Source organism: Aspergillus neoniger, assembly GCF_003184625.1.
Source record: "Aspergillus neoniger CBS 115656 unplaced genomic scaffold BO87scaffold_19, whole genome shotgun sequence".
NCBI classification, from domain to species: Eukaryota; Fungi; Ascomycota; class Eurotiomycetes; order Eurotiales; family Aspergillaceae; genus Aspergillus; species Aspergillus neoniger.
This window is the reverse complement of record NW_020291147.1, coordinates 388253-406761: the sequence shown is the minus strand read 5'-3', so window position 1 is coordinate 406761 and position 18509 is coordinate 388253. Positions and strand designations below refer to the sequence as shown.

Sequence of the window (18509 nt, the reverse complement as noted above, 5' to 3'; positions counted from 1 at the left end):
GCAAGCTCCAGTTGGACGGCTACCCGAGCCTCTCAGGATCTACAGGAGTACGTGTCTGGCTCTGTGCTGCCTATTTAGTAGACAGGTCAGCGATAGGTAGATAGGACCTGTCCGCAGCTGTTGGTTAGTTTAGCAAGGCGGTTGCGCTAGTTTGAAGTAGGCAGGCACCGGGAACCTAAGGCGGTCTTACATCATCACCCGCGCTCGGATTCGCGTGATCCGACCATCACGATAAGGCCTCAAGGAACAAGGAGACCTCCAGGAAGCTTCGGATGAAGCTCAGAGAGAGATACAAAGATGGGAAGATGGGATAGCTAGACTAAACTTATTGTACCTGATATTTTGAACCCTAGAGAAGATGTACCTGGGCGACCTGGCAGCTACAATCAACTGGAGCGATAACCCGTGACGATCCCCTTGCCAAATGACGCAGCCAGGCTGGCCAACCATTGGCTGCGACCTGGCAGGTCGCTCCGCAACCAGCGCCTCCCGGCTCTAAGTCACCCGCATCACTCTTCCCTACCCCCAGACCTCCTCTTTTCCCCTGCTATCCTCCATCTCTTCTTCATCGTTCTCTGTCCCTATCATCATTTCTATTCATACGTGCATCTGTCAGTTTTCTTGACCCAGCCCATCATATCCCGCTGGGTAGCCGTTTCAGCCGTCGCCCATCATGAAGTCAGCCTCCTTGCTCACAGCATCCGTGCTGTTGGGCTGTGCCTCCGCCGAGGTTCACAAGCTCAAGCTTAACAAGGTGCCTTTGGAAGAGCAGCTTGTGAGTGTGGCCTTATCATTGCATCGTTTTCTTAGCTAGCTAGCTTCAAAGAAGCTCCAGTATGATTCAAAGCTGATCCCGTGGTCTATAGTACACGCATAACATCGACGCCCATGTCCGCGCTCTGGGCCAGAAGTACATGGGTATCCGCCCGTCCATCCACAAAGAGCTGGTCGAGGAGAACCCTATCAATGACATGAGCCGTCATGATGTCCTGGTGGACAACTTCCTGAATGCACAGTGTATGGAGATACCGTCTTATATGGCTGATTGCTGCTGACCCTTCTTGCCATAGACTTCTCTGAGATCGAGCTGGGTACTCCCCCCCAGAAGTTCAAGGTTGTCCTGGACACTGGTAGCTCGAACCTTTGGGTTCCTTCGAGCGAATGCAGCTCTATTGCCTGCTACCTCCACAACAAGTATGACTCGTCTGCCTCGAGTACGTACCACAAGAACGGCAGTGAATTCGCCATCAAGTACGGCTCTGGCAGCCTTAGCGGGTTCATTTCTCAGGACACCCTGAAGATTGGCGACCTGAAGGTCAAGGGACAGGACTTCGCTGAGGCGACCAACGAGCCTGGTCTTGCCTTTGCCTTCGGCCGGTTCGATGGCATTCTCGGCTTGGGTTATGACACCATCTCCGTGAACAAGATTGTTCCTCCCTTCTACAACATGCTTGACCAGGGTCTCCTTGACGAGCCTGTCTTTGCTTTTTACCTGGGAGACACCAACAAGGAGGGTGACGATTCCGTGGCGACTTTCGGTGGCGTCGACAAGGACCACTACACTGGCGAGCTGATCAAGATCCCCCTCCGTCGCAAGGCTTACTGGGAGGTTGACCTTGACGCCATTGCTCTTGGCGACGATGTTGCTGAGTTGGATAACACCGGTGTCATCCTGGACACTGGTACTTCCCTGATTGCTCTGCCTGCTGACTTGGCCGAGATGATGTAAGTCAAAAGTCTTGGATGTCTTGATTGAACAAACAAGTTGCTAACAGTCTTCTAGCAATGCTCAGATCGGTGCTAAGAAGGGCTGGACCGGCCAGTACACCGTTGACTGCGACAAGCGCTCGTCCCTGCCCGACGTTACCTTCACCCTTGCCGGCCACAACTTCACCATCACCTCGTATGACTACACCTTGGAGGTGCAGGGCTCTTGCGTCAGTGCCTTCATGGGCATGGACTTCCCTGAGCCGGTTGGTCCTTTGGCCATTTTGGGCGATGCGTTCCTGCGCAAGTGGTACAGTGTGTATGACCTTGGCAACAGCGCTGTTGGTCTGGCTAAGGCTAAGTAAGCGGGTTTCTGCGGAATGATGTGGTATCTATGATGCTGCCTTTGCTGTCATCATTGCTTCTTGTAGCTTGATCTATGATTTTGGCAGACGAACACACGTAATGTTGTGAATGGTTATCCTCATGTTTGCAGCGGTTGCCGGATAGATTCTAGGGATCTTCAATGGAAAGCCGGTGATATTATTTGACATGTGTTGGCATTTAGGATGTAAATGGTTATGCAATATGATAGTAACAACTTAAAACTGATTGGAATTGACGTAAACCGCGTGATGCAGTAACAATAAGAAGCAACCGCGGTACCAGCCGAGTCTGGGCCGGCGAGTCTCGCCCCGCACAGGCCAGGCGCCAAAACCCAAGCAACTCTCTTGGCAGCCAAGCCTTCTTCATCACGCTCTCACCACCTCCTCCATCCAGACTTTCTCTCTGCTCTGTCTTTGTTTCATCATCCCCCACGACTGCCCTTCTCTTTAGCCGCTCTTCAATTTCCATACCCGATCGCTTCTTTGTCCCTTCGTCTGCGCTCGATATTACGAGCCCAGATTGACCCGCTTTCCACCTTTACCCGATACACCTCCACAGCGCAAACCCGCGCCCGCCTTATTGACTTCGTCGCGTCCTAGCGTGGCGAACCATCCCGCGACAACTCCATCACTTGTCCACCTGACCCCGTTCCATTCAAATACACTTCCTTCGTATCGAGATCCTCGTGCGCCGCTGCGATTAAGCTAGGTCGCTGTTGTTCCTACCGACGGCAGAAGTTTCGGGAATGGCTTCATAGCTATCGAGCTCGATCCTTTTCTTTCTTCCTTTCGTTTCCTTTCGCTATCGAAAATAAATCCGTCCGCGGCCCCTCGCCCGACACTGCCTCACTCTCGGTGTTAGGGAGGCAGGAGGGGGGTTGGATACCTACAATTACTAGGAGAGCTTGCTGAGTCGACCTGTGTGAAAGAGTTATCCAGGCATGCTTCTCCGGTTACCACCTAGCCTCCATTACCCGATCACCGTCACGTCGCTGCTGAAACAGCCCGGTGATAAGGTGGAACGGGATGAGGCGCTATTCTGGTACGTGTACCAGACGACTGTGACGGAGGGGGATGGGCTGGGGAATAAGGTGGATGTGAAGCGCAAGTTCCCGACGAAGTTCGAATCGACGGTCGATGGAGAGGTGGTGCAGTGGAAGATTGAGAAGGGGGATGTTATCGATGAGCCGTATGTTCCGATGTTTGCTGTCGCTTATTTGGATCTGGTGTTGGGATGCTGATACTTGGTTAGGGTCGATGTTTTGGAGGTTGATGAGCCATGTGCTCATGAGGTTCAATTTGGTGGGCTTTGTGCTATTTGTGGCAAGGATATGACTGAGTAGGTGGTCTCGGGTGTTTTCTGTGTTGGTCTTGACTTACGATTGTTTGCAGTTTTTCGTACAATACTGAGGTGACGGATGTGCATCGCGCGCCGATTCAGATGGCCCACGATAATACCACGTTGACGGTCAGTGAACAAGAAGCTACGCGGGTGGAAGAGGATGCGAAACGCCGCTTACTGGCGAATCGGAAACTGTCGCTGGTCGTCGATCTGGACCAGACCATTATTCATGCTACCGTCGATCCGACTGTCGGAGAGTGGATGCAGGACAAGGAAAACCCGAATTATCAGGCTCTGAGCGATGTGCGTGCGTTTCAGCTGGTAGATGATGGGCCGGGAATGCGCGGGTGCTGGTACTATGTGAAGCTACGACCGGGGCTAGAGTCGTTTCTGCAGAATGTGTCGGAGATGTATGAGCTACATATCTACACCATGGGAACGAGGTCCTATGCGCAACATATCGCTAGTATCATAGATCCAGACCGCAAACTCTTTGGTGACCGTATTCTCAGCCGAGATGAGAGTGGCAGCTTGGTGGCCAAGAACCTGCACCGGCTGTTCCCGGTGGACACCAAGATGGTCGTCATTATCGACGACCGCGGGGACGTCTGGCGCTGGAACCCCAATCTCATCAAGGTGTCGCCGTACGACTTCTTCGTCGGCATCGGGGACATCAACTCTAGTTTCCTCCCGAAGAAGCAGGAGCTGGGACCTCCCAGCAAAGGGGGTGAGAAGCCGGCAGCGAAGACAGCCAAGGGGGGGTTGGCGGAACATCATGTCAACGGGGCGACGGCAAAGAGAGACGACCAGACAGAGGTATCGACATTGGAACAGCTGGTAACCATGGGTGGCGGCGATAATCCCAGGTTATTACAAGAGCAGAGCGATGCACAAGAGGAGACAATCATGCATCAAGTGGAGGACCGGCCATTACTGCAGAAGCAAAAGGAGCTAGACGCGGAGGACGATGCAGCAGAGAGCAGCGATACATCCAGCAGCATAGACGACTCACAAGATCTGAGCAAGCACCGACATCACCTACTGGAGGACAATGATCGGGAGCTGTTCGACCTCGAGGTGCGTTTGGAGCAAGTACACCGGGACTTTTTCGACGAATACGACCGACGACGTTCACGGGCCCTGGGCGGACGAGTCGCCGCCCTGCGCGGCGAAAAGCCGTCCAAGGAGAAGGACGTCGACCTGAAACTAGTCCCAGACGTCAAGATCATCATGCCCCAAATGAAGCATCGAATCCTCGGCGGCGTGACCCTCGTGTTCTCCGGTGTGCTTCCCCTCGGCACGGATACACAGAATGCCGACATCTCCCTCTGGGCGAAGAGTTTCGGAGCGGTCATTGCATCAAAGATCAACATGAAGACCACGCATCTCGTCGCCGGGCGGAACCGCACAGCCAAAGTGCGCGAAGCGACCCGGTATCCGAAAGTTAAGATCGTCACGACACAATGGCTAGTGGACTGCCTGACGCAATGGAAGCGCTTAGCGGAGGAGCCGTATCTCCTCCCTGTGCATCCGGACGACCGTGGCGAGCCAATTTCACCGGGATCCAAAGAGGTAGCGGAGAGCGCGTGGCTCTCATCGTCGGACGAGGCAACGGGCGACTCTGTAGCGGATGACGAAGAGGCAACAGAGGAGATTCTCAAATCCGCAGGCATATCCGAAATGTCGCCCCTCGGCTACGACGACGAGGAGCAGGCCGCGGTCCACGATGAGCTCAAGGAGTTCCTAGGCAGTGACGATGAGAGCGAGAGCGACAGCGAAGCCACATTCATGGATGAGCCAGGCACTCCTGCCAGCAAGAAGCGGAAGCGCGAGGAAGGAGAAGGCGGCGACGATGACGACGACCAGGATACGGATAGTGCCGGCGAGGGTGACGAGCCAGGCTCGCGGCTAGCTCAGCGGATCAAGCGGTCATACGAGCGCAGCACGGGGCTGAAGGAAGTAGCCAGCGCAGGGGCGGTAGAGTCGACTGCAAGCACAACAGCATCTGCAACGGAACCGGGGACAGAGGAGCCGGAGCAGGTCGCTGACAAGTCGAGCCCGCCTGATCCCGCAGAGGTGGATCCGGCCGACGAGGATGACGAGCTGGAGCGCGAGATGATGGCTGCACTGGAGGGAGGGGATTACAATTCGGAGGCGGAGGAACAAATTGCGAATGAGAATGAATAGTCAGGTAGTTAGGTTGGGATATTTTAGTTGGATGTATTTGGCGTTGTGATATTTGCCATGTTGCCATGTTGCCATGTTTGCCATGTTTGCCATGTTTGCCAATAAGTGATGGCATAGCGAGGGCGTTTGAGATATAAAGGAAAATACAACACTGAATATATGCTCCAGATATTTCATGAGTAAGTAGTATAGAAGTGAGCAAGAGCTCTATATTATCCATTGAAATCATACAATCATATCTCATAATACATGACCCGTCCCCCTCCCCCTCTTCTCAAAGAGGGATAGAAATCAACGATAAAGATCCCGATTAACCTGCCACGACATAACAATCATCCAAACATAAAAGATAGTATTCACCAATTCAAACGCAAACGCCGTTCTCCAACAATTGCCTATCCCACAAACACCAAACACCAATTAGCATACCTCAATCCACACCCCCCAAGGGAACAGAATAAGAAAAAAAAGAGGGATACTTACAAATAGTCTCCTCCTCAATCCACGCCAACGTCTTCCACCCATCCCCGACAGGCTTAACATTATCAATATAATTGCGACAATTATCATTAACGTTCGCGACGACCCCATACAGCTGGAGCGATGTCTCCACTAGTCCCGTTAACCACAGCACGAAGAGAATGAACCCCCCTATGATGATTATCCCGGGCAGGAGGAAGCGTTGTGCGGCTAGGATTAGGATGAAGATTACGAAGAAGATGCCGAGCGCGCCGGTTGTTATCATGTAGGGGAAGAGCCTATTTCCTCCGGAGGAGAAGGAGGGGGGGGGGGTGTTAGTATGGTGGTGGTGGTTTTGGGGGTGGAATTGGGGGGAAGGGTATCGTACCAAGGAACTTCCAAACCCAGGTCATTTTGAACTGTCATGAACCAGGCGAATATACCCAGACAGATTGCGGATGAGGAGAGGACCACGATGATCCAGATGTTGAGTTGGAGTTCGGGCCAGTGGTACCGGCGGGGTCGGCGGTGGTAGATTCGCATTGCCATTTTTCAAATGGGGTTATCCCTTTGGGATGGTGGTGGTGGTGGGTATAGATGGTGTGTGGTGAGTGTGGTGTGTAGTATATAGACAATTGGTTGACGATGTATATAGTAGTAGTAGTAGTAGAGTGCAGTGGTGGTTGTGATCTTCCGGGGTATGTTGATATAAATTTAATATCGCATTATATCATCATATCAGGCTGAAACAATAACTCCGCCTTAACCCTCATTCAACTTGGTTTTGGTTTAGGTCTAGTATTGACAACGCATCAGGGTTGACCGTAAATGGGGGAAGCTGGGGCGAGGCGTGGGTTGGGCGGATATGATATGATGCCTGGCGGGTCTAGAACTAACTGTGCTTGAAGTGTAGGTATCAAAGTATCGAGGCGAGAAAAAAAAACAATCAAGGAATGACAATTGACAAGTTAAGGAAAGAATGCAAGAAAAGTAAATCAGAGAATGAAAGAAAGACAGACAGTTATGGAGTACTTACTACTCTTTCATCATGGGCGTTGGAAATTCCGGTGGCAGGACGAAAACTAATGCGGTGGCAGGGCGGGTAAATTTAGTAGTAGTATCTACATCCATCCATCCATCCTTCATTCTCCGCATGGTCAAGCTCACACTAATTAGAGTTACTCCGGATAAGCTTTATCGTTGATTGATTCAGATTGCTCATTAGTTCTCTAGTTCTACTCTAGTTCTCACCCCCTACAGCCACAGCCTCTGCATTACAGCAAGGTATCTCCCAAAGCACTCCGCACAATCGAACATCCCGTCCGGATGGTGTCGCTAGCGCCATGCTCCTCCAGGCTGGGGTTCACCTCCACCAAGTCCATCGCCACCAGGTTACCCGTCTCGTGCACACACTCGCAGATGAAGTCACCCTCGCGCAGCGTCAGTCCACCACGCACAGGGGTACCCGTGCTAGGCGCCCACTGCGGGTCCAGCGCGTCCACGTCGAACGACAGGTGGATCGGCGTGTCATTGCCAATGTGCGCCAGGGCCATTTCGACCACGCGGCCAATGCCGTACCTGCAGGTTGTCAGAACACCACTGCATCATCGGAGGATACTTAAGGGTAAGGAGGAGGAGGAGGAGGAGGAGGAGGAGGAAACCTACCGATCAACATCATGCATGCTAAACGCCTTAATGCCATGCTCACGAAGCAGCTGCTTCTCACCGCGATCCACATCCCGAAGACCAATGTACACCAGCTTGCGGGTGTTGACAATGTGCTCATCCTGCAGCCAGCCGAAAATGTCCTTTTGTTCCTCACGAGCCAAGCGCGTCAAGAACGCCATGGGCATACCGTGAATGTTACCACTAGGGCTCATCTCAGGAATGTTGATATCGGCGTGCGCATCCACCCAGATGACAGCCATCTCACGACCCAGTCGCTCACGAATCGCCTTGGCCGTGCCGGAGATGGTACCGATAGCGATGGAGTGATCACCACCCAGGGTCAGCACGAACTTGCCCTCCTTGGCGTGCTCGTAGACCTGGGCGCTCAGCGACTCGGTAACGGCGCTGACCGACCGGGGCTTCTTCATGCCGCGGTGGTCGGGGTCGGACTCGGGCATCTTATCTTCGTAGTGGTGGACCTTCTCGTCATAGTGCAATTCGTAGCCCAGATCGTCGCGCAGTTGCTCGAGCAGACCAGCTTGAACGAGAGCCATCGGGGCTGCTTCGACGCCCATCTTGCACTGTGATCGGGGTGTGTATGGTTAGTGGGGGTTCTTCCTTTTACTATGCACGCTACTAGATGATCGACGGATCCGTCGTCATGGAATTCTTTTGTACGTACCTGTCCGCCATTGAAACCAACGGCCACGACGCCCAGCTGGTTGGGCTTGGAGAGGAATCTCTGCCGGATTGTCGAAGGAGAAGTCATGGTGAATGTGTGAGAGAAAGAGGAGAGGAGAGGGGAAGAGTTGGAGGGGTAGGGTCGCGTGGGATGAAGGAAGGAAGAAAAAGAAAAGGTTCTAGAAGGGCGGACCCAAAGATGAGATAAGATCGTGAGTGGAGACGATCCGAGGTAGACTCCAAAGCACCACCACGAGAGGTTGGACCCTTAGGAGAGAGTTAGGAAAAGAGAAGAGAAGTTAGAAGGGATGAAGGAGAAAGCAGACTCCAGATAATACTGAGAGAAAGAAGAATGAAACCGGATTGCAGGGGCGACGAGCCGGTTAAAAGCATTCTCAGCCGTGGGGCGTCCGCGATCGCTAAGACCTGCTTTTAGGGAACGGTTGTTCCCCTAAGTACAGGTCCAGGAGAGCATCCACTTCCTCCGCCCGTTTCCATTAGCAATTCACCCCCGACAGATGACGTTCGGGGATAAGAGGGGATAAGGGTGGGGGAAATCACCGTGTGATGGGTATCATGCATGCTTATTGCTATCTATTGCTTTATCTATGTACTACACAGGTATACATTATCGCTGATCCAAGATCAACTCCCGCAGAATCGCATCTGCTCTCGGCGCTTCCACTCGTCCCTTCTCGCCCATGCGCATCATCTGCCCGACAAACCAGCCCAGCTTGCCCAGTTGGTTCTTTTGTCGGATCTGTTCTACCATGGCGGGGTTCAGGTTGATTGCTGCCTCCGCCAGCGCTACATACTCCTCGCGCGACAGTGGGCGCAGCAGTAGGTTCTCCTCCTCCAGCAGCTGGGGGATCGGCCGCTCATCCCCCGCGAACACCATGGCGAGTACCTGCTTCGCCGTCGGCCCTGTGATGTGCTTCCGCTGCAGCTGGTCGATCAGCGCGGCCAGACTCGGGGCAGGTACCCGCGCCGCATCCCACGCTTCCTCCGCTTTGGCCCATAGACCCCCAAGCTCATGAAGAACCCAGTTGCCGGCCATCCGCGCCAGTCCTTTCTGTGCCTTGGGGTCCTGATCCGACTGCAGCGCTCGCAGGAGGTCCACGACTTCCTGATAGTACTCCAACCGCGCGCCATCTTCCAGTTCCACGAGCGGTTTCGCATCCTCTATGGGCAGCCCATACTCCGGCCCGGCCAGTAGTTCAATGAGCGCATCCGAGGGGGTTGGGAGATTGGTCTGAAGCGCTGCCACGAGGTCGGCGCCGATGTATAGGGGCGGAAGATCTGGGTCGGGCATATAGCGATAGTCGACTTCCCCCTCTTTGCCTCGTAGTTTGCGCGTTTCGGTGCTTCCAATCGTCCAGCCGCGGGTCTCACCTTCTACCACCCCGCCACTCTCAAGGACGGCAATCTGCCGGTTCTTCTCCGCAATGATGGCATCCTCGACCGCCTTGAAACTGCTCAGGTTCTTGATCTCCGTGCGTTGTCCGAGTCCGCCGATTCCACCGTACTGATGCGTGCCCGCTGTGTCACCTCGCTGGCGGATGGAGACGTTGACGTCAGCCCGCAGACCTCCCAGCTCCATGCCAGTTGTCACCGCATTACAGGACTGCAAGATGGACTGGATCTTCCGAACACAGGCCGCCGCGGTGGCGGGAGTATGGATCTGCGGCATAGTGATGATCTCGACGAGAGGGTGGGAGACACGGTTGAAGTCGAGGAGTTGCGTCGAGGGCGGGTATTCTTGCGACTTGGCGGTATCCTGTTCCATCTGAACCTGCTTGATGCCGATGCGAACCGTGTCGCCGTCCTCAGGCGCAATGCCATCATGGCGGAACAGGTCTACATAGCCATTCTTCGCAAAAGGCTCTACTCTATGTCAGAGCACTAATCGGCTGCGAGAGAGGGAGGGAACTATATCACCGTAGTATTGGGTAATCTGGTATCCGGCCGGCTGGTCCTGGTAGAAGTAATGCTTGCGGTCGAATTTGCTGACTGGCTGTATCTCGCAGTTCAAAGCAAGGGCGGCGCGGAGGGCGGGGAGAAGCGTTGCGATTTGAAACTCCTACACCATAGCTGTAAGTGTCTGCACCTCATGCATAGAGAGAATTCATCCACAAACCGGTTGCGACCCTGGGAATGCTAGATCGAACAGCGCAACGTTCGAATTGGGAAGATCCGTAGATGATGTAGACGCTCCTGCTCAGCGATCAGCTAGACAATTCAGTTCAATTGTCTAGAATCCAGTCACGCACGCGAAAATAATTTGGACTCGGTGTTCAACTGCGCGTGGATCTCAATGCCCACGGTCAACTCCCACTTCTGTCGGGAGGCCTCCTCATTCCCTCGAGTCTGTCGCTTGCGCGCCTTGACGGCCTTGGCGTCCTGTTTCAGCTGCTTTCGCAGGGGAATGCGGTCCGGCGAGTCGGTCGTCGCAGTTTGGAGGGATCGAATGGGATGCGAAAGGGACAAGGCAGGGAGGGGCCTAAGGGCGCGCCTGGCAGTCTGCGGCCGGGGAAGATGGCATTGCGGGCAGGCGAGCGAGCGGGTTGCTCGCGGGCACTGCCGAAGCCACGGTCGAAGCATGAGCCCGAGGGCAAGGAAGGTAGGCGAAAGGACGGGTCCACGAGAGGAAGAGAAGATCGGACCGGTCGCGGTGGGAGAGATGGCAAAGAAATTGGCACAATCCTTGAGGTCTGGGATCTGGATTGGAATCGATGAAGGACGGAATTAAGCGCGGGCGGAGATCACGGCCCGTACCATACGGTAATTACCCTCACCGCTGGTATATCATCGAGATAATAGATATCATATCGATATTCAGTACACGAATAGTAACAAAGTATACAATAAATCAAATGAAGGAATGGAATGGAGGGGGATACTAGTACTCTTAGTGCGATAGTAGTCATCAACTGCACCAATGAGAATATGTCCGAATGGTGTTCCAGGACATCCTATTCGCGATGCGTTGTGAACAGTGTTCGGAGGCAGCCAGTGCCAGCGGTTCAGCTGCAAGTCATGCTTCCAAGAGTAAATTCCAGGAAAGGGAATGTCATGCATCTTGACTTCAACAACCCGCGGATCAGCGGAACAAAGCAGACAGAAAATGAGAGCGGGATAAAAGTTAGATACCAACAACAACCCCTCGATACCAGCACATGAATGGCTTCTCACCAACTCATCGTCGGGGATGGATGAATGACCTACTTAGGGCCATCGTGTCCAACAACGATAACGCCGGAGAATTTCAGTCATGCAAGGTGGGATCGGCAGCGAGTCACCGTCAGCCAACGCAGCATAAACTTCGAGGATGTTACCAGCATGGAGGGGGAACAGATGATCCCCAAGTGAAGCCCGCATGGATTGATTTGTAGTATAGAAAAAACATGTCGAGTTGCTGCTCTTCAACAATTCTATCGCATGTGGATCCTCTGCACATCCCACCTTCTTCTTTATTTCTTCTCTCATGTTTTTTACTTCTCCCTCGTCCTTTTCGCTGCTCTCCACTGCGCTTCTCTGTTTCTACTCCTCTCATTTTCAGTTCATGTATTAATAAAAGAAAAAGAAAGCATCCGACATCCCGTCTCTGACAGGGAAGGGCCCCTCGCGATCGGAGCAGATCAGGAACTCGGGGCGCCTACCACCACGAATGAGACTCCCTCAAGGCTGCCTCGCGTCCCAAAAAAAGAAAAGGACCTGTTCAGCGCTTTTCTTCGTCGCTCTTGTCGGAGATTTGTCTCATCTTCGTCCCTGGGTGTTGGGGGCTGATTCGCCTTGTCCATCCAGTATTTACTGTTGATTATTTCCGGTTCTGACTGTCATCCCGTCTACCCTCCATCTATACAATTGATTTCTCTTTCTCTCGTTCTCTCTATACTGCCTAGACCCCAAACCGATCTAAAAACCCGGCTAATCGGCGGGATCTCCAGTGGAGGGATCCATAGTCCGCCAGTGATCTTCAAACTACGCTTGTCAAGGGTATTCCGATCCGCTACACAGGGAGGAAGAGACCTATCAACCGCATTCTGTCCTACATTCTTGGACCCTCGTCTGAGATTCGCGCCGTCTCTGAGGCCCTACCCTTCTCCCTTGATATGCCTTGGGTGCTTCCCCTCCAAACACCATCACCCTCTCAGAGTACACTCTGATTGTTCTCTCTCTTCATCTCTTGGGGTATGGCCTGAAGCTGGAAACACTAGTTTTCGCTGCGGCCTTCTAAAGCTACCATATTAACCGCCATTAATCACCCTATCTACCCATGATGCCATTCTACTCTAGCTCTACTCGTTCCAAAAAATCTAAGAAAGATGGGACGAGCAGAGCGTCCACGGCTTCGGTCATTTCTTCAAATTCGCATTCCACCAAAGGCCCCAAACTGTCAGTGGAGAAACCCAAGGTAGACAGCCAGACCCAATCTACTATATCAAAGAGCAGCAGCAACGGGTCCACTGCGCGGCCACAAGCAGCTCAGAACAAACATGACTCCAATCGCAAAGCACCCAATGTGTTCGAGTACCTCGAAGATAACTCGACTACAACGGATGATTCGTCTGATGATGAGTACGAGCATCCCGTACCCAGCAATAATGCCAAGGGGGCATACAAGAACGCAGTCCGTCAGATGTATCGCCCCGCCGCGCAAGGCACTGATGCGCACAGCCGTACCTCGTCCTTACTGTCAAAGTCCTCGGCGAACTCTCAGAAAACTCCCAGTTCAATTGACATTCCTCCAAGCACCGTGACCTCAAACACCGTGAAGAGCCACATCCCAGCGCATAAACCCTCACTGGACGGGGCATACAGTGGGGTGGGGGCGTTCCCCGACGGCTCGAACTACTATGAGAAACGAAGCGTGGACTTGAATGCAAGACCGGAGACGTATTACCCTCATAATTCTGTCTCTCTTCAGCGGTCGCCACTACCCCCATCGCCGCCGCGAAGCCCTGAAGAAGATCTTCACCGGCCCACACGACGGAACAGGCGCAACACCAAATCCTCCTCAGACATCTCCGGATATAGCCTTCTCGCTACCCGGCTGAGCTTGGCCACGGAGAGCCAGGAGCCCCGTCTCCCACCTCTGTATCGCCGGTTCGAGAATCTCAACCATCGCGTACTGCTTCATCTTCAGGACGAGATTGCACAAATGGAGGAAGACCTGCGTCTAGTGGATGAGTACGAGGAATTACAACGGGCCGCAACGGCCGAGCAAGAGGGCACGAAAATGCTCCCTGCCTCCCGGCGTATGGATGCCCAAGCACAGGTATACTCCTCCGTTCACTACCGACGTGAGGAGCTCCTCAGTGCGCTAGCTCGAAAGACCGAGCAATACAGTAAGTGCCAGCTGCCGGCCGATCGTGGATCCGGATACTAACAATATATCTTCTAGACAATGCCCTCAGCGCATATAGTAGGGTCCTTCAAACACTCCCCCGCGCCTCTACGCAGGATATCAACACGTATCGGAACTGGATGAAGCAAACCAACCCCGTCATCGCCGCTGAGACACGGTTCCTCGATTACACCAAAGACCTGATCTCTCTAACTCCACGCATGGCTTCTACCTCGACCGCGAAGCCTATCTTCACCACCATCATCATTGCCTCTACTGCCATCCTCCTACCACTGCTCGCATTCAGCATGATTTCAGAGTTCTCCGGTCGTCTCGTCGTAGTCGCACTCGTAGGAGTCGCTGCGTCAATCATTGCCTCCACCAACTCCACCAGCGCAGACCAGCTCGTTGACTCTCGGGACGGCTGGCGATGCGCAACCATGTATGTTTTCCTCCTCCCCACTACAAAACAAGAAACTAACCCCACGACTCAGATACTTCGGCTTCATGACCGTCGCCGCAATGTTCATCCCCTAACTGACCACTACTTACGATTACCACTAATCAACTAATGACTCGACGAATTTTATTTGGGTAGCGTACATCGTTGTTCTAGCGTTTCTTACACTCGGGTATTATTGAGCCTTGAACAGATTGAGAAACTGGATCTTTTAGAAAGATAGGGCAGGCGTTAACGACACTGGACTGAAAAAAACAGATGACAGCCTGGGGTGAGAAGGGGTTATAGGGTGCGCCAAATAGCAGAACCTTGTTCTTCTTCCCCGTCGTCGTACTTACTATCTACCTCTTAATTTCCTGTCTTTGCTTGATTGATTCTTGTCATGTATTTGAGCGTGTATAATGATGAGAGATTGATGTATACTACATTCGTTTCACCATTTATGAACTACCAATAATGGGTAATTAGACTAAGTCTTAACCAACCTATAATTCAACATGAGATGCATAACTCTAGTACTAAGAAGAAGATGTCAGCCCGAGCATCCGAGAATTATTACCGTCATCCTAGACAACGTTCCTACTAGTACCTAGGCTCTGGAACTATGTAGATAACTTATTCATCGATTTAATGACTCTGGTTAATCAATAGTAAAGTTAACTCCATTGGGAATGTGAAAGTAGAGAAAGTAAAGTAAAGCATAGAAAAGCAAAGCAAACCAGACCAACGAGATGAATGATAACATTGAACATCCTATCCATCCATCCATCAATCCATCCATACAAGCCCGTAGAATACCAATGGTTTAAGAAACATCCGTCCTGTCGTGTCCTATTGAATTGACCATAGAAAAAGAAAAAAGAAGAAAAGGAAACCAGAACTTGCATTTGAAGCCGATTCTAAATAAAGCAATCAATCACTCGGGGATTGTTGCGTTGTGACATAGGGGAATGAGAAAAAGGATTAAAAAGGAAATAAGAAGATAGAAGAATAATTGGTAGAAGTAGTAAGGGTTATCATCGCTGAGCGGGAAGGTTATTATCCAACATGGATTAGCCGCCACTATACACATATTGGAATTCGTCATTGTATTGATTTGGTTTGTTTTTCTTCCCGATTGTGGGGTTATTTTCTTCTGGGGACTTTGTTTTCTAAGCTCTGTGAGTGGTAAAAGACATTGGGAAGGGAAAGAAAGAAGTGAAACAATTGAAATGGTATAGTGTTAACAAGAGGAAATAAAGTTAAAAGTAAAAGGTTAAGAAAGAGTGAGAAAGACGAATAATAAAGTTAAGAGTTAATCAAACGCATATCCCTACATCTCGACCGTGTCTCATCATATCCCCCGCTCATCATGGTGCTGGCGTGCCGTTCTGCTTGCTTCCTGGCGTTGCACTTCGTTCTTGGGAGGCTTCGCCTGATGGCTGTGGTGTCGCTGAACTGGGCCGGTTTTGAGCTGCCGCTGCTAATTGCACTTTATTCCTCTCCATCATGATGGCTTGCTCGGCAGCGCTCCGGGCATAGGTCATGGCCGCAGCTGAGTTGGAATAACCTCCCGATGGCGGTGGGGCTTGGTTCGAGGGGTAGTTTCCGTATGGAGGGGGCTGCTGGCCTGATTGTTGTTGTTGTTGCGGCACGAACCGTTGTTGTGGGTTGGTTGAGCCTGGAGGACCGAAGGAGCCTCGGGGGGTAGCGTAAGAAGGAGGTTTCTGTGGGGATGCGCTACGTCCGGCTGTATAGGGCGCGTTATAGGGCGCAGGTTGTCCGGGACGCGGTGTGTAGGGCTGCGGAGACCCCTGACCCGCGGCGGGCGGGCCCTGTTGTCCCGGGTAAGGGTGGTAGCCGTTCTGACCAGGACGTTGGTACTGATTGTACTGTGGGGTGGGCTGCTGCGCGTATCCAGGGAAGTAGCCTGGTCGCTGCTGCGGCGTTGACGGAGGGCGGGCTCCAGCGAATTGCTGGGGATGACCAGGAGTGTATGGCGCTGGCGTGGAGCTCTGCCTTGCCCCATAGTAAGGCTGTGGCGACTGGAAAGTCTGAGGCTGCGTTCGCGCGTTGGCCGTGAATGATCGTTGGTTGAACTGCGCCTGGAAGCTACCGGAACGTGAAGGAGTTGAAGTTCTATTCGCACCACTGGTGGCAGCCAAGGCAGCGGCGCGCTCCTGCTGCAAAGCATAGTCATCCTTTTCCATTGTGCCCTGATACTCAGGATTCTCAACCAGGATCGTTTGGCTAATGTTCAGCTCGGCCAGCTGGTCGCCGTCCAACTTGGCAACAGCGTAAGGTGGCAGAGTTGCGACAAGAGCTGCTAGACTTGACTTGAGCGTCTCATACACAGTCTGCTCTGCCGACGACGGAGTGTCTGCTCCTGTGACATCGGGCGTTGTTTCCTTAGGCTCAGTTCCTTGACCGCTAGAAGCCGTAGTCTCCAAACTCCGAATCTTCTGGTAGGAGCTGAGGGTCTCTAGCAGATCAGAGACATCGCGCAATACGTCGTCCATTTCTCGCTCTTGAGCGTCCTTTTCCGTGGATTTATCTGTATGCACGATATTGTCCGCAAAATCGTCGGGGTTGAACGTTTTCACCATCTCTTCGAGAGTAGACTCGTCAAGATCGCCGATACTTCCGGGCTGGACTGATGTGGAATCTTTCTGTTCATCTTCCACGTACGGCAACGAGAGGAGTGTGTTCAAACGCCTTGCTCCACGTTTGCTCCACCATACCAAATTTTTTGAGTCGGCTTGTTCCACAGCTCCAGAGCTATCGAACGAAGGGGCAAAAGAGGAGTACACTCCTTGCAAGAGGGCAGCATCCTCGTCGATGCTCAGAGCAGGGTCATCGGTTGGAACGTCCTCACCCGCTTGTTGAGAAGAATGCTGTTTCTGCCGACGGCTCCAGACAGACGGAGAGGAAGTGACTCCACCATACTGAAGCCAATGTCCAGAAGGGAGAGGTGCAAGGCAGTAATTATTGCGATCCCCGAGGAAGGCCTTGTAGTCGGTGATGGCTTCAAAAGGATCGATCCAGCCGTTGGTAGCATTGCGCGTAGAAGTTCTGGATTTGCGAGGCGCCTCTAACTGGGGCAGTGTTGCACGAGGCGCGAACACATCGCCGAAAGTTCTCTTATGTTCTTTGACGGCAGTCTCTGCTTCAAATGGCTGCACCTTCGTGGTGGAGATCCCGTTGGGCAAACCGATTTCGCGCAAGGGCGCTTGCACCTCCACAAATTTGTCTGCATTAGCGTCATCCGAAGGTAGTGGAACCTTGACGGTCTTCTGCAAGCTTGAGTAGAGTTGTTTTGGATTTGCGGGGTTCCCAAACAATGTCAACACAAGGCTGTCATTACGGGTCTCAACATTAGTCGGAGTAGACTTCGCTGGGGCTTCTCCGTCTTCTTCCGACGCTTCAGTCTTGATGTTGGCCTGGCTCACATGTGCCTGGCGAACAAGGCTATTCAGGAGTTTCTTGAACGCCGCGATGCGGTTGACAGTCTCTGTCAGAGGCGACCCGTCAGCTGAAGCAGGCGTTGCCTGAGCTTTGTTCCGCTCTATCACTGCCGCCGACGCCTTCTCAATATCGCTCAAAAACTCCGACAAACTGCTGTATCGGTCTGACGCCACCCGTGCTTGAATGCTCGAACTCTCGTCTTTATCACCGGACACCTTTGCGCGTTTCGAACGTGGTTTTGCTGGCGACGACGGTAATGGGCAGGATAGAAGATGCAAATCGGCATCACTCCTGACATGGGTCAGTGGGAAGCAGTCACGATTTAGTGGTGACGCGGAGTGCTCACTTGCTTAAAATGTCCACCAAATTGCGAAGCGTCTCCTGTAATTTTGCCTTTTCCTGCGATTGCGTCGCAGAAGCGCCAGCGTCTTGGGCGGCCTTCTCGTCGTGACTCGCGACACGCTTTCGCTTGCCTGGAGTCGCCAGGACAGATGGATCGGGCGTATTTTGCGACTGGTCGCCATTTGTGACCGGCATCGGAGCCGTCCCTCCGCCTTCGTCTGCACTCATTATTTCGGGTCGCGCTGTTCTCGAACTCTTCTTTGACGCGAGTACAAAACGGCCTCTTTTATTCCTTCTTTTTTTGCGAAGTCGTCCAGGAAGGTCCAAATGACGACGGAGTTTGACAGTGAACACACAACCGGCCAAAACTAATGGGAGGTAAATGGAATGAAGGGATATGATTCGAGAGAGGCGGAAAATAGTCGTCGGTGATTGAGTGTTCCTTGTTCTCCGAAGCGGATGCGCCAATAGTTACGAGGCTCGATC

The 18509-nt window shown here is 52.6% G+C and overlaps 7 protein-coding genes across 7 annotated transcripts; 3 read left to right on the top strand and 4 right to left on the bottom strand.

The window, feature by feature from the left end:
- Window positions 1-366: 366 nt before the first annotated feature.
- On the top strand, window positions 367-2318 carry BO87DRAFT_360497 (pepsin-like aspartic protease). Its single transcript, XM_025621558.1, has 4 exons — window positions 367-775; window positions 867-1017; window positions 1071-1725; window positions 1784-2318. Exons 1-4 carry the CDS (start codon window positions 674-676, stop codon window positions 2070-2072), a joined length of 1197 nt encoding a protein of 398 aa, XP_025479031.1. The 5' UTR covers window positions 367-673; the 3' UTR covers window positions 2073-2318.
- Window positions 2319-3034: 716 nt separating this feature from the next.
- Window positions 3035-5622, top strand: fcpA (protein-serine/threonine phosphatase; the record flags this gene model as incomplete). Its single annotated transcript, XM_025624816.1, has 3 exons — window positions 3035-3282; window positions 3346-3432; window positions 3486-5622. The coding sequence occupies 3 exons, from the start codon at window positions 3035-3037 to the stop codon at window positions 5620-5622; spliced, it is 2472 nt and encodes an 823-aa protein (XP_025479030.1).
- A 291-nt stretch (window positions 5623-5913) lies between these two features.
- Window positions 5914-6630, bottom strand: BO87DRAFT_309920 (uncharacterized protein; the record flags this gene model as incomplete). The annotated part of the gene is made up of 3 exons (XM_025619488.1): window positions 5914-6017; window positions 6106-6380; window positions 6470-6630. The coding sequence occupies 3 exons, from the start codon at window positions 6628-6630 to the stop codon at window positions 5914-5916; spliced, it is 540 nt and encodes a 179-aa protein (XP_025479029.1).
- Window positions 6631-7274: 644 nt separating this feature from the next.
- Window positions 7275-8618, bottom strand: BO87DRAFT_377252 (arginase). The gene is made up of 3 exons (XM_025623501.1): window positions 8432-8618; window positions 7747-8330; window positions 7275-7659 (listed from the first exon to the last, which is right to left on the bottom strand). Exons 1-3 carry the CDS (start codon window positions 8516-8518, stop codon window positions 7356-7358), a joined length of 975 nt encoding a protein of 324 aa, XP_025479028.1. The 5' UTR covers window positions 8519-8618; the 3' UTR covers window positions 7275-7355.
- Window positions 8619-9002: 384 nt separating this feature from the next.
- BO87DRAFT_377251 (glutamyl-tRNA(Gln) amidotransferase subunit PET112) lies at window positions 9003-11243 on the bottom strand. The gene is made up of 4 exons (XM_025623500.1): window positions 10701-11243; window positions 10568-10644; window positions 10369-10510; window positions 9003-10314 (listed from the first exon to the last, which is right to left on the bottom strand). The coding sequence occupies exons 1-4, from the start codon at window positions 11029-11031 to the stop codon at window positions 9059-9061; spliced, it is 1806 nt and encodes a 601-aa protein (XP_025479027.1). The 5' UTR covers window positions 11032-11243; the 3' UTR covers window positions 9003-9058.
- Window positions 11244-12461: 1218 nt separating this feature from the next.
- On the top strand, window positions 12462-14450 carry BO87DRAFT_71511 (uncharacterized protein). The gene is made up of 3 exons (XM_025629505.1): window positions 12462-13778; window positions 13835-14219; window positions 14272-14450. Exons 1-3 carry the CDS (start codon window positions 12707-12709, stop codon window positions 14312-14314), a joined length of 1500 nt encoding a protein of 499 aa, XP_025479026.1. The 5' UTR covers window positions 12462-12706; the 3' UTR covers window positions 14315-14450.
- Window positions 14451-15355: 905 nt separating this feature from the next.
- On the bottom strand, window positions 15356-18389 carry BO87DRAFT_71490 (uncharacterized protein). Its single transcript, XM_025629504.1, has 2 exons — window positions 18028-18389; window positions 15356-17972 (listed from the first exon to the last, which is right to left on the bottom strand). The coding sequence occupies exons 1-2, from the start codon at window positions 18249-18251 to the stop codon at window positions 15587-15589; spliced, it is 2610 nt and encodes an 869-aa protein (XP_025479025.1). The 5' UTR covers window positions 18252-18389; the 3' UTR covers window positions 15356-15586.
- Window positions 18390-18509: the final 120 nt, after the last annotated feature.